At 40.7% G+C, this 13,149-nt stretch overlaps 1 protein-coding gene across 1 annotated transcript; it reads left to right on the top strand.

The window, feature by feature from the left end:
- Positions 1 to 3,813: 3,813 nt before the first annotated feature.
- Positions 3,814 to 12,855, top strand: acbd7 (acyl-CoA binding domain containing 7). Its single transcript, NM_001171596.1, is given in 4 exon segments — positions 3,814 to 3,870; positions 10,275 to 10,392; positions 10,807 to 10,869; positions 12,599 to 12,855. Coding segments are annotated over 4 exon segments (267 nt in total). The 5' UTR covers positions 3,814 to 3,858; the 3' UTR covers positions 12,673 to 12,855.
- The last annotated feature ends 294 nt before the right edge of the window (positions 12,856 to 13,149 follow it).

The raw sequence follows: 13,149 nt of genomic DNA, 5'->3' as shown, positions 1-13,149 counted from the left end.
CACCCACCAGTGCAGAGCCACCCCCCCCCTCCGCTCTGCTCCAACCCCCGCAACTTTGGAGTCTTTGTCCACCAGTAACAACACCACACCCCCCTGTCCCCCACCACCCACTCCCCCCACCTGCCGGCACACACCCACCAGTGCAGAGCCACCCCCCCCCCCTCCGCTCTGCTCCAACCCCCGCAACTTTGGAGTCTTTGTCCACCAGTAACAACACCACACCCCCCTGTCCCCCACCTGCCGGCACACACCCACCAGTGCAGAGCCAACCCCCCCCCCTCGCTCCCTGCTCACTGCTACCCCCACCAACACTCGCCTGTCCAGCTGCTTCCTATTCAAATGGCCCGGCTCGCCGCTGCATGCACTGTTTATATAGCGCAACGCCATATATAGCAACTGGACGCTTGTCGGTCTGTCGGAAGGGGAACGCGCCTGCTTGTGCTGAAGAGGGACATGTGCGCATGCGCCGCCTACAGTCATGGTCGTAGTGTCTGTGCAGGAGCGATGCATTATGGGAATCCTCTTTACCCAGCTCAGCTTTTTTTTCCTGTTTGGTTTCTGATCATCTGAGCGATCGCAATTTGGGGAGACTTAAGGGCACTATTGAGACAACTGAAGGTATGCCTGCATCTTGAGATTAACTCTTTATTAGCCTTTCCTTCTCCTTTAAGCTGCGAGTCTCAGTTCCCCCAAGAGACCTGTTTAGCTTATTAGTTACAATTGTATCTTAGTGCGGGGGGGGGGCTTTTTCCTTTCAGGGCTCTCTGCCAAAAGCCCACTTATTTAATTAAAAGTGAGAAACAATGTATCTAAGTGCAGGTGACTCTCAGTAATATTTCTGGGCTTTCTGCCAAAAGCTACTTTTGATTACATTTGTATGTTTTTTTAGCTTCAGTGCAGGAGATCAAAGGGAAATGAGGGACTTTTCAGTAAGAATCCGGGACTGCGGGTTGAGCTGTCAGAAGAGAGACTGTCCCACGGAAATCGGGACAGTTGGGAGGTATGCCATGCTTTCCCAGGCATGGAGAGGCAACACTGTCATAACTTACATGTAACGTACCATGGCAACGTGAGGCTGCTTCCAACATCATTGCCCAATGTACACAGTCTGTCAGTGGGGCTCATTTATACATTTTACACAGAATAATTATACTGAACACATTTGTCCTGTGTTTATTTTTATAAAGCTGGATAAGATAGGTGCAAGATTTTGTGTAAGTGTAAACATAATTGCACAATTTTGTTCCAATTGCGATTGGCATAATCGCAATTTTATGACTTTGGTTGGGGAAAAAAATTTCACTAAAGAGATTTAGCAAATGTCAGTTTTGGAAAATTAGACACAATTGTGGCAGCGCAGCGCCCTCACTACCACAATGATACTGGAATTCTGGGGGTAAAGTGTTTCATTGGGGAAAAAACCCCATGGTGATTGTGCTCAAAATTGTACTTTGCTCCCTGCACTTACGGACATAAATGAGCCCTTGTTTTGTTTTTTTTCCCAGAATTCCTGCATTGTTGTGGACACCGGGGAGTTGTGCTTGTTGAAGTCTGGATGGCATTAATTCTTGCTGGCAATATGGTGTCTGTGTGCGATTCTTTAGACACAAATTAGGTTCTGTGGGAAACCCTGGCGCTACTGCCCAGTTCACAGGTAATGGGAGCTTAACAGTTTCCCTTTGTCAGTAGGAGCAGCAGTGATAGATTCAGAACATGAAGAAGGCGGCAACACCAAGTGTAAGTGTTCGTGTTGGCACAAGTACCTTTAATGTTTCCACACAGAGCACTGATTACGTGTATGGGGAGTATTATAGGCCCAGAGCCCAGAGCTGTGTTGGTGAATCTGTGGCAGTGGGACGGGGCCAAGCAAACAGTATAAGAGGGGCTTGCAGGAAGTTAGCAGCTTGATATTTACCTGACACAAATAATATAACAATAATGTAAATGGAAAACATAGAACTGCTTAGTATTAGGGAAACTAGCCTTAAGGTGGCCATACACACTAAAATCTGCTCACTAGGCGAGGTCACCAAGAGAGCATATAATCTCTCAATATCCTCACCTACAGGTGGGCGATATCGGGCTAATTTGGTTGTTTGGCCCTGGGACTAAACAATCAAATTAGAGTGATGGGTATGAGTGTGAGAGATACCCAGAATGTTATATCTCTGCTCAAGCACAAATAGCTAAAACAATGTCCAAATATATTTGGGGGGGGGGGGGTAGGAGAGCTGGGGTTGGATTTATAATTGATATATGTCTCCCTATATAGCAATAGCAGCTGCACATATCCTTACTGGCCACAATCCATTCCAGTAGTCAAGAGAAGAACAGTGTACAGCACCTTAATATCATAAAATAAAAAGGCCAAGTGAGGCCTGAAATGTCACTTTGTCTGAGGTTGCACCATGTGTATCCAATAAAGGCATTTCATGATATTAAGGTGCTGTATGCTGTCCTTCTCTTGGGGTTGGATTTATGGTAGAAAGGATTTTCTATTGATACTGATGTGTTCATTTTAAAACTGAAACCTCATCCAAGGATCAGGAATGTGTATCCATTTACTTCATATAATTGTCAGTGACACCATTGCACCAATGGAATAATGCACTTTGAAAGCACACATTATTACTATAAATAGCACATTGTATTAGCCTTTAATGCTTAAAAGAAATGCCATATTGCCGTGGCTATGTAATTAATAAGGTATTAACCTGTATGGCATGTTTTCGTTTGTTTATACTGGCACATATGGGAAATTGTACTGTTTTTTGGAACTGTCCGGGAGAATAATTTTGACATGCAGAGAATCTACTATTTTTGAATTTGGCCAAACCCCAAATCCTCTGTAAAAGATTCGACCGAATACCAAATTGAATCTGAATCCTAATTAGCATTTGTACATTAGGATATGGAAGGGTCAAGGAGTGCCGCGTGTACAGGGATTTGGATTGGCCAGGGGCGTGGATTCGGTCAAACCCAAATCCTGCTGATACTAAACCGAATCCTGGATTTGGTGCATCCCTATTATTTTTTCATATATTGAAGATGTAATGTATATATATAATATGATATATCGTGTTATAGACACAAGAAAAGGAAACTGGCACACCTATATAATAGTTAAAAATTAGATTTTTTATTAAACTTGCTTAAAAAGTTGAATTAAAATCACATACAAGGAAAAAGGGGAAAAGTTAAATAGGCTATTGATATTGTAACCATTAAGTCTAGCAAGCACAGGGTCATTTTGATCTTAACTTTTCCCCTTTTTCCTTGTATGTGATTTTAACTTTTTAAGCAAGTTTAATAAAAAATCTAATTTTTAACCATTATATAGGTGTGCCAGTTTCCTTTTCTTGTGTCTATAACACGATATATCATATTAGTATATCTTTACACTGTGCACCCAAACACAAATACTGTAGTGCGAGGTTTCTCCTATTTAGTTACATGTATATATATAAGGCATAATTCTAAGCAACTTTTTTACAAATGGTAAAAACATTAAATGTTATTTTCAAATGTAATAAAACGTTTTATTATTGGGTCAACTTGCCCTTTAATGTTTGAACTTGCTGAATTGCAATTTCCCACATTCACCTGCAGCCCTTGTGCTCAAGTTGCCAAAGGCTCTGGCAGTGACATGGTTACATTCTCAGCCTCCCCTCACATCAGCTACTGTGTTCCATTCAACAATGCGAGATGTCATTACATGAGGGTTTGCAAGCCAATCGGAGGCACCGGATATCAGCAGACAGCTGACCCATATAAAAAGGAGGACGTGCTGCTGCATGTGCCCAGACTGTCTCTGCATTGCATCTATATTGTGCTGCCACTGCTACTTCTGCACCAGCCATGTCTCCACAGGTACTGTCCTTTCCTTGCCCATTGGTCATGGTGTGTGAGGGGAAAAGTGTATTCACCTAGCAGGTTAGCAAACTGTCCCATTTGCCTGTAAGAGGATTAATGGATTTACTGGTAGAGCATATATTGCTGGCATTGTCATATTGCGCTTCTGCAGCTAATATATAGCATCACGGTTTATTCCAGCTGCTGCTGGGGGTGTGGGGGATGCAGGGAAATGTACCCCAGCACTAACTCTAAGGCTGCAGATCCACTGGCCAGAGAGTTCATGGTGGTTTTATTTGTATACTCAGAGTTGGCTTTGTAGGTTCCCCTTAACCTGAGCATGAAACCTAAAAGTATGTGTTTTATTATTACTGCAGTAATGATCTGTCTGTTGCATGAAGGATTGTTGGGCTCTGCAGTGTCATTGATTTTATAGATCAGTGATGTACGTCCTTTTAGTGTTGTGCACTACAAGATAGTGAGAAAATCTTGGGTATGTGTTTTAGGTATAAGGGGGATGCCCCGCCTGTGGCCCCCCAGTTGATTCGGAACTACAATATTTGGTATCATTAATAGCTAACATGGATTGAGGGCTGATTTACTAAAATCCAACAATAACTGGGATTCCCAGTAATGATGAGCAAATTTTTTTGGCAGACATGGATTGGCAGCAAATTTCAGCATTTCTCCATTGGCGAATTGTTTTGCAAAACTTTTGTGAAAATTTGCAACGGAAAAATTTGGTGCACGGAAATGTTTTTTGTCACGCATCAAAATTGGGTGTGGCCGCGTCAAAAAAGCCATTTCGCAAATTTTATGGCGAAGCAAATTGGGACAGATTCACTCATCACTAATTCCCAGCTGTTACCCTGTAGTTGCTTTAGAAGTACTATATTCAGTATCACCAACAGCTGATGTGGAAAAATTTGGTGCACGGAAATTTTGTTTGTCACAGTTTATTCCAGCTGCTGCTGGGGGTGTGGGGGATGCAGGGAAATGTACCCCAGCACTAACTCTAAGGCTGCAGATCCACTGGCCAGAGAGTTCATGGTGGTTTTATTTGTATACTCAGAGTTGGCTTTGTAGGTTCCCCTTAACCTGAGCAGGAAACCTAAAAGTATGTGTTTTATTATTACTGCAGTAATGATCTGTTTGTTGCATGAAGGATTGTTGGCTCTGCAGTGTCATTGATTTACAGATCAGTGATGTACGTCCTTTTAGTGTTGTGCACTACAAGATAGTGAGAAAATCTTGGGTATGTGTTTTAGGTATAAGGGGGATGCCCCGCCTGTGGCCCCCCAGTTGATTCAGAACTACAATATTTGGTATCATTAATAGCTAATATGGATTGAGGGCTGATTTAGTAAAATCCAACAATAACAGGGATTCCCAGTAGTGATGAGCAAATTTTTTTGGCAGGCATGGATTCGCAGCAAATTTCAGCATTTCTCCATTGGCGAATTGTTGTGCGAAACTTTTGTGAAAATTCGCAATGGAAAAATTTGGTGCACGGAAATTTTTTTTTGTCATGCATCAAAATTGGGTGTGGCCGCGTCAAAAAAGCTGTTTCGGAAATTTTATGGCGAAGCAAAATGGGACAGATTCGCTCATCACTAATTCCCAGCTGTTACCCTGTAGTTGCTTCAGAAGTACTATATTCAGTATCACCAACAGATGATGTGGATTGAGGGCTGATTTACTAAAATTCTGCAGTATTTTTGCCCACATTCGTAACTTGCACAAATGGCAATATGTTTCCTATTCATGAGAGTAGAGTTTGCGATGGAAACATTGCAAAAATATTTTTCTACGTGGCATATAGAATTATAACCTGGAGCAAAAAGTCTGCAAGATTTCCTTGTGTTTCCTAGTCTTCTATCAATATATTGATTTGGAAAGTCACTATAAGGTTTTTTTTTGTGCCAGAGAAGCTGTTCTTATAATGAGTATGGGAGAGTCAGACTCTGCACAGAATGCATTTTTGCTGACTTTGATGCAGAGAATTCAACGTGCAATAGCAAACTGGCAAAAATGTAAAAGTGTAAAAAGTATTGGAAGGTGATGTATGAAAATTATAGAGAATGAGATGAAGTGACAGTGACTGTCCAAGGCAGAATACGTGGTTGGTGGTACGGGTGTGACACAAGGAACAAAATGGATAATACCAGTAGAGCAAATTACATATAGTGGGAGCAGAAGAGGAATCTAGACAGAGATAACACCATAGCCAGCCAAATGATGCCACAGGCAGAGCAAACAGCCTTTAGCTGTCACTGGGGGCTGAGAGTTCATCATCAAATGAAAGACAACAGGCTAGGCAAAACTGATATGAATTGTACTATACTATCCCTTATCCTCAGTCTCTTCCAGGCAGAGGCTCTTATTCCAAGTGATAGGCATTTCTGTGCTATGTGTGCATTAATGTACTTCTCTGTCCTTATATTTTGTGCTGATGATAATGCAGTGCAACACCTTTTAAAAGGGAAGAAAAGTCTCCTTAAACAAATATACATAAAATTGTCTTTTAAGCAATTTTTCTCTGCATAGACTGCAGTGGTCCTGGATTTTAATCCAGTTAATAGATCTAAGTTTAGGTTGTTAAATGCCGCACAGCACATTTAGACCATCCACCACTACGATTAATCAATAACAGCAGCAGTAAATACAAAACCACTTTGGGCATAGCTATGGAAAGCGCTGTCAGACGAAGAGCTGCTTGTTTGAGCTACATTAGCCATTAGCTTACAGTAAATGTAATTAGAATTCCTTTTTGCCAAAACCATTTTACAGTAAAATAATTAAATTTGTGCTGATGATAATGCAGTGCAACACCTTTTAAAAGGTTAGAAAAGTCTCCTTAAACAAATATACATAAAATTGTCTTTTAAGCAATTTTTCTCTGCATAGACTGCAGTGGTCCTGGATTTTAATCCAGTTAATAGATCTAAGTTTAGGTTGTTAAATGCCGCACAGCACATTTAGACCATTCACCACTAAGATTAATCAATAACAGCAGCAGTAAATACAAAACCACTTTGGGCACAGCTATGGAAAGCGCTGTCAGACGAAGAGCTGCTTGTTTGAGCTACATTAGCCATTAGCTTACAGTAAATGTAATTAGAATTCCTTTTTGCCAACAGCATTTTACAGTAAAAGAATTAACTTGTGGTCCCTGTATTGAAGTGTGCTCAGTGTCGAATGCCACTTTCTTCTTGCCTAGCTGCCAAGGTACTAAAACATACCCAGACTTGGCCAGGCAGTTTGTTCAGTCTTGACTATCTAGGCAGGTAGGGCACCTTTGTGGTGTTGGTCTATAGAAGCTGCAGCTCCATGTCACAACCAGATCTTTTTTAGCATTGGCCAAAACAAGCAGAACAGTTCTTCTTGGCCCTCTTTATCCCTTGCTAAGGTCAACCTGATTATATAATATTTATCTACTAAAGTGTGTATATATATATATATATATATATATACATCCCTACTTACACTTTTAACCATTTTCCAAACAGATTAAAATGATCAGTAATGCACAGCCCTACAACTATGGTTTTGGGTTGAAACCATGCAGAGATTTAGGAGGGTGGGAGTTAACATTTAAGTAACATTCCCATCACTGACACCACACTAGTGCAGACTACCCTTTCCGTAGAAGTCTGCGTGAGCATGAGTTGTTGGGCTGATTTTTGTATTTTTAATCATATATTATATGTAACACCTCGTACCCATCTCAGATTAAACATCTGGATGTTTATGTTGCAAGGGTATTGCTTGGATTCAGAGAGGTCTTATTGTGTGATGGTGTGTAATGTGTAATGATTGGGTGATTAAAATTTGCATTAGCAAGGAGAACACAAGCTTTCCCGGTATATAGGTGTGTTTCACAATTACAAATGAAATCACACTTTCTTCTTGCACTGCAGTTTGCACTGACTGTGCTCTGCTTCATAGGCACAACCTGCAGGGCACTGCAGCATAGCCAAGGTACTGTGACAATAACAGCTTTGTATTATATTGCCTATGGGCAAGAGGCCTGCACTAAAGCTTCTCCAGTATGGTATTTGCATCATACGCTAGTTATTCATATGCAGCTCTTCTTATTTCTAACCTGCTCATGTCCCAAATTAGCAGATGACATTTTGAAACTGAGATCTTGGTTGGTTAAAATGGCCCTCAAAGTCAAACAAACTGGTACAAATAAATCTGGGTGCGTATGACCACCTTAAGGATGTGTACTGGCATTTTAGAGCTACTAATAAGAAAAAGAAAATAACTGCCTCAAGATGAAAGGAAACGATTAAAAAAATGAATGTTTAGATGCAATTAATGTTCAGATGCTCCTTAACTCATGCCTAAATCACACACAAGTTAGGGAGCACAAGGGGGGATGCCATGAATATTACATTATATTTCCTCCAATCAGTCAGCTCTCTGGCCCCACAGCCAGCTCCTTTGCCTCTCCTCTTCCTCCTGACTTGCTCTGCTGGGCTTCCTAACTGCAATCTACTTCTGGAGGTTCAGAGGCTGCTTTGCAGCAGTGAGACTGATTTTAATCTGGTTGCTAGACAGCTACTGACAACAAACAGGACTGGCCAATATATGGCCACCTTAAAGATTCTCCTGAATCCTACAAAAAGTGCTGGGATTCAACCAAATCCCAAACAGAATCCTGCATTCAGTGCATCCCTACTTGAAAGGGCTGATTTATCACATTATCATGATTTATCACATTATCATGTTCACATTACATTTTTTTGAGCAAATACTCCCAAATTCAAATTGTGATTCCCAAAATGCGCATGTTTGATATTTATTAAGCACAAAAAATCCAATAAACTCAAATTTGAAACTTCAGCATTTTAAAAGCTTGTGAGTTCATGTAGTCATTGTTGTATGCAAAATTGAATTGATTCTTTCAATGTGATCTATTGAAAATAATGATTAGAATACAAATTTGAAGCATTCAAGGTTTTTTTTTTCTTGGTTCAATCCTGTTGATTGGTTGCTACGGCGTACTTTTCCTCGGTAAAGGTAGTGCCTTTGGCAGAGGACTTAGGTCTTACACACCACTCCAGACTTTGCTTCCTCCAGCTTCTCTACTATGCCAAAAAAGCCATTCTTTTACAATGGAAATTCTTGGCCCCTCCAACCCTACAGTTCTGGAGAACTCTAGTCAACAATACCCTTACCAACCAGAAGCTGACCTACCTCGCACGGGGTTGTCCTAAAAAATTTCATGCAATATGGGGCCCCCGGTTGATCTTCCATGAAACCCCAGAAAATTCCATAGACAGCATACCACAATGAAGACAAACTGGTTCCAATCTCCCCAGCTCTACACTCTGCCTCTCTTCCCTCTTCCTTACTCTTTCACCCTGTTCTTTTTTGTACTTTTATGTTAAGTTGAAAAATGCAAAAATAAAACCTTAAAAAAAAACCCAAAAACGTAGTGCCTTTTATTACATTACTCCATAAGTGTTTTAGCACAGCTTTATTTCTGTTTTAAATCTAATAGTTTCCTTTTGAGTACAAATCATATGCTTCATATGACTGAACCTACCCTGTAGCAGGCACTGGGGTCTATTCAATAATGGGCAAATGAGTTGATAAGTTTGTTAACACAGCAGATTCTCCTTTCATTAGTCTATAGGTGGCCATACACGGGCCGATTGTAGCTGCCGATATCAGTCCCTTGGACCGATTTGGCAGCTTATTGGCCCGTGTAGGGGCAACAACAACGGGCCTGCCTGACCGATATCTGCTCGGCTCGTTGATGCGGTCATTACAGTCTGCGCCCATTACAGTCGTTATAGTTCGATCTTTTGGCCCCAGGGCCAAATGACCAAATTAGCCTAAATTCCTCCGATATCGCCCACTTGTAGGTGGGGATATCGGGAGAAGATCCGCTGGCTTGGCGACCTCGCCAGGCAAGCGGATCTTTAGATGTAAGCCCACCTTAATTGCATTATGCCAAAAAAAAATACAAATATTTATTGGTTTGGTTTCCTGGAATGGCAATTGCGTATTGCTTCAAACATAACTTTTTTTTATTCTTAGGGCAGCTCAGTGGGTAGCGCAGTTGTTTTATAGTGCTGGGGTCCTAAATTCAATCCCAGCCAGGACACTATCTGCAAGGAGTCTATGTCAGTTTCCTCTGGGTACTCCAGTTTCCTCCCACTGGAGGCAGGTTCCTTGGCCCCTGATAAAGCTGGCCCTACTGTGCTTAAATGTGATAGGGACCATAGATTGTAAGCTCTGCTGGGGCAGGGACTGATGTATAATCTATTTAAAGTGCTGTAGAAATGTGTCTGGCCTATATAAATACCTGGAAAAAAAAATCAAAAATTCCATGTGAATTTGCCAGACAAGCTTTGTAGTGATGTATCGTAGGCTGATGTTGAACTTTTTTTGTGTTTTTTATGTAGGCGGACTTTGATAAGGCTGCAGAAGATGTAAAGAAGTTGAAAACCAGGCCAACTGATGAGGAACTGAAGGAACTATATGGGCTTTACAAACAGTCAACTGTCGGAGACATAAATATAGGTATCCCTTGCCATTGCTATGCCTGTAGTGTTCTATTCCTTCACTGCTCCGCCCTGCTATAAATAATACAATAATAATATCACTCACACACACACACCAAGCACTAGAAAATGACTGATGATAAGCTCTCCATCCAGACAGACAATCGGTCACTGGGCATAACTGTGTAAATGCAGCCCTGCAGTATAACCATGTGTTCCTTGAGGTCTGCCTGTCACCTCCATGTGTGCTTTAGGTATTTCCTGTTCTATAGATTGTTAATGGGAACCGCTGACAGATGGATGGGAAATTTTACTGCTGCTGTATGCCACTTCATTAAAACGGTGGTCTGTGCTATAGCCCTAAAAAACCTTGAAATATGTTGCAATGTGTCTGTGTTTTCGTCTAAAAAAATGACTATTTTTTTTCTTGCAGACTGCCCTGGAATGTTAGATCTCAAGGCAAAAGCAAAATGGGATGCGTGGAATTTAAAAAAAGGTAAAAATTTAGCTGTTCTCTGTCTCTACTTTATATTGGAAACAGCATTGTACATTAGTGGGAAATGAACAGAGTGGCTGGATGTGTGCACCGTACACACAAGCACTGTTGCAATGCTCTGAATCCATTTTCTGCATTAATCTCACTGTTCTATCTGATGTATACATTTTGTTCAGTAATCCCACTGGCATGTCTGGAGCTAATTTAGAGCTTGTTATATATTTTATCTCAACAAAAGATGTGGCCAAATAGTGAACCTAATCTAAATTGTTATTTACAAATTTTAGAAATATGTGAACAAACCTTTCTGCCCTTCCATTTTACACAGTGTACAGTTACAGGATATTAAAGGAAAGGCTACATCACTGGGGGTGTCAAAATGTTAGGCACCCCGCCAGTGACTTTACACCTGTACAGTATCCGTTATCCAGAAACCTATTATCCAGAAAGCTCCAAATTATGGAAGGCCTGTCTCCCATAGATTCCATTTTAACCAAATCATTTGTATTTTTAAACTTGATTTCCTTTTTCTCTGTAATAAAACAGTACCTTGTATTTGATTCCAGCTAAGATATAATTAGTCCTTATTGGAAGCAAAACAATCCTTTTGGGTTTAATTAATGTTTTATTGATTTTTTTAGAAGACTTAAGGCATCAAGATCCAAATTACGGAAAACCCCTTATCTGGAATAACCTTGATCCCAAGCATTCTGGATAACAGATGCTATGCCTGTAATTGCTTACCTAAAAGCCCTGCCCGTTTCTCCTGATAACTGCACTGGCCCAGGATACCTCAATGTATAGGCACTTTTTAACCAAAATATATATAAAGGCAGTTATTTGGGATACGATTATTGAGAATCATTGGCATGCACCTTGTATGTGAACTTTGGCTTAATGGAGACTAAACCATAACCAAACGTCAGCTCCCCTTCACTGGCCTCCATCCATCATCCCCCACAACATCTATTGGTATGAGTGAAGCTGCTATAAACATGCAAAGCTGTGCAGTGATGTTCACAGACACCATCTGCTTTAACTTTGGATCCTCTATCTCATGCATGCACAGAATGACAGAAGAGGATCCAAATTTAAAGAAGATGGTGCCTGTGAACTCTGCCGCACAACTCTGCATGTTCACACATAGGAGGGAGAGCGACAGACCTAAGTGGAGGGGGGCTGAGGTTTGGTTAGGGTTTAGTTCTCCTTTAAAGGAACAGTAACACTAAAAAATGAAAGCGCTTTAAAGTAATAAAACTATAATGCACTGTTGCCCTGCACTGGTAAAACTGGTGTGTTTGCTACAGTAACACTACTATAATTTATATAATAAGCTGCTGTGTAGCCACGGGGGCAGCCATTCAAGCTGGAAAAAGGGGAAAAGGCACAGGTTACATAGCAGATAACAGATAAGTTCTGTGTAATACAATAGTGTTTTATCTGTTATCTGCTATGTGCCTGTGCCTTTTCTCCTTTGAATGGCTGCCTCCATGGCTACATAGCAGCTTATTTATATAAATTATAGTAGACTTTCTGAAGTAAACACACAACTTTTACCAGTGCAGGGCAGCAGCACATTATATTTTAGTTACATTTATACACTTTCATTTTTTGGTGTTACTGTTCCTTTAAACTGCTGTTCTGTGTTTCTTCCAGTTGGTTTTAGATCTATGAAAAAAACAAACTGCGACCCTTATTCTGTGAAAACAATGACGTTTCTTTTTTGCAGGATTGTCAAAAGAAGAAGCAATGCATGCCTACATCTCTAAAACAAATGAGCTGGTTGAGAAATATGGGCTGTAACGTTCCTCCCTCATTGTGAAAAAGAATGTGATATGTACTATAGATTCCTGCTGATGCTACTATAATCGACTGTAGGTTTGTACAAGGTTGGGGGTTCATTAAACCTTAGGCATGTTTCTCCCAGCTATAGAACTGTCTTCTTCCTGTTCCCTGCACTGACCTATTAAACAGTTTTACAAATCAGATGTTTGGAGTCTCCTTGCTCAGCCATATTCTATAATTCTGCTCTACTGCACACCCGGGCACAGTCATGTTTGGGCAGCTATGCTCCACAGTATCAGATAATAAATCAATGTCAATAAATGTAATTGGTTGTGCTGGAGTAATGCTTTACCTGCTTTCCCAGTCCCTTACATTAAGTATCAGATGCATGCTAAAATCCAGTCGAGTAGTATTTAAATTCAAATACTGTTTTATTTTTAAAATACCCCCTTATATTCTGATCAGAATGTGTTTGGACCAGGTGGCAACCCTAGC

This window comes from Xenopus tropicalis, chromosome 6 (genome assembly GCF_000004195.4).
Source record: "Xenopus tropicalis strain Nigerian chromosome 6, UCB_Xtro_10.0, whole genome shotgun sequence".
NCBI lineage: Eukaryota > Metazoa > Chordata > Amphibia > Anura > Pipidae > Xenopus > Xenopus tropicalis.
This window is presented reverse-complemented; position numbering and strand designations above follow the sequence as displayed.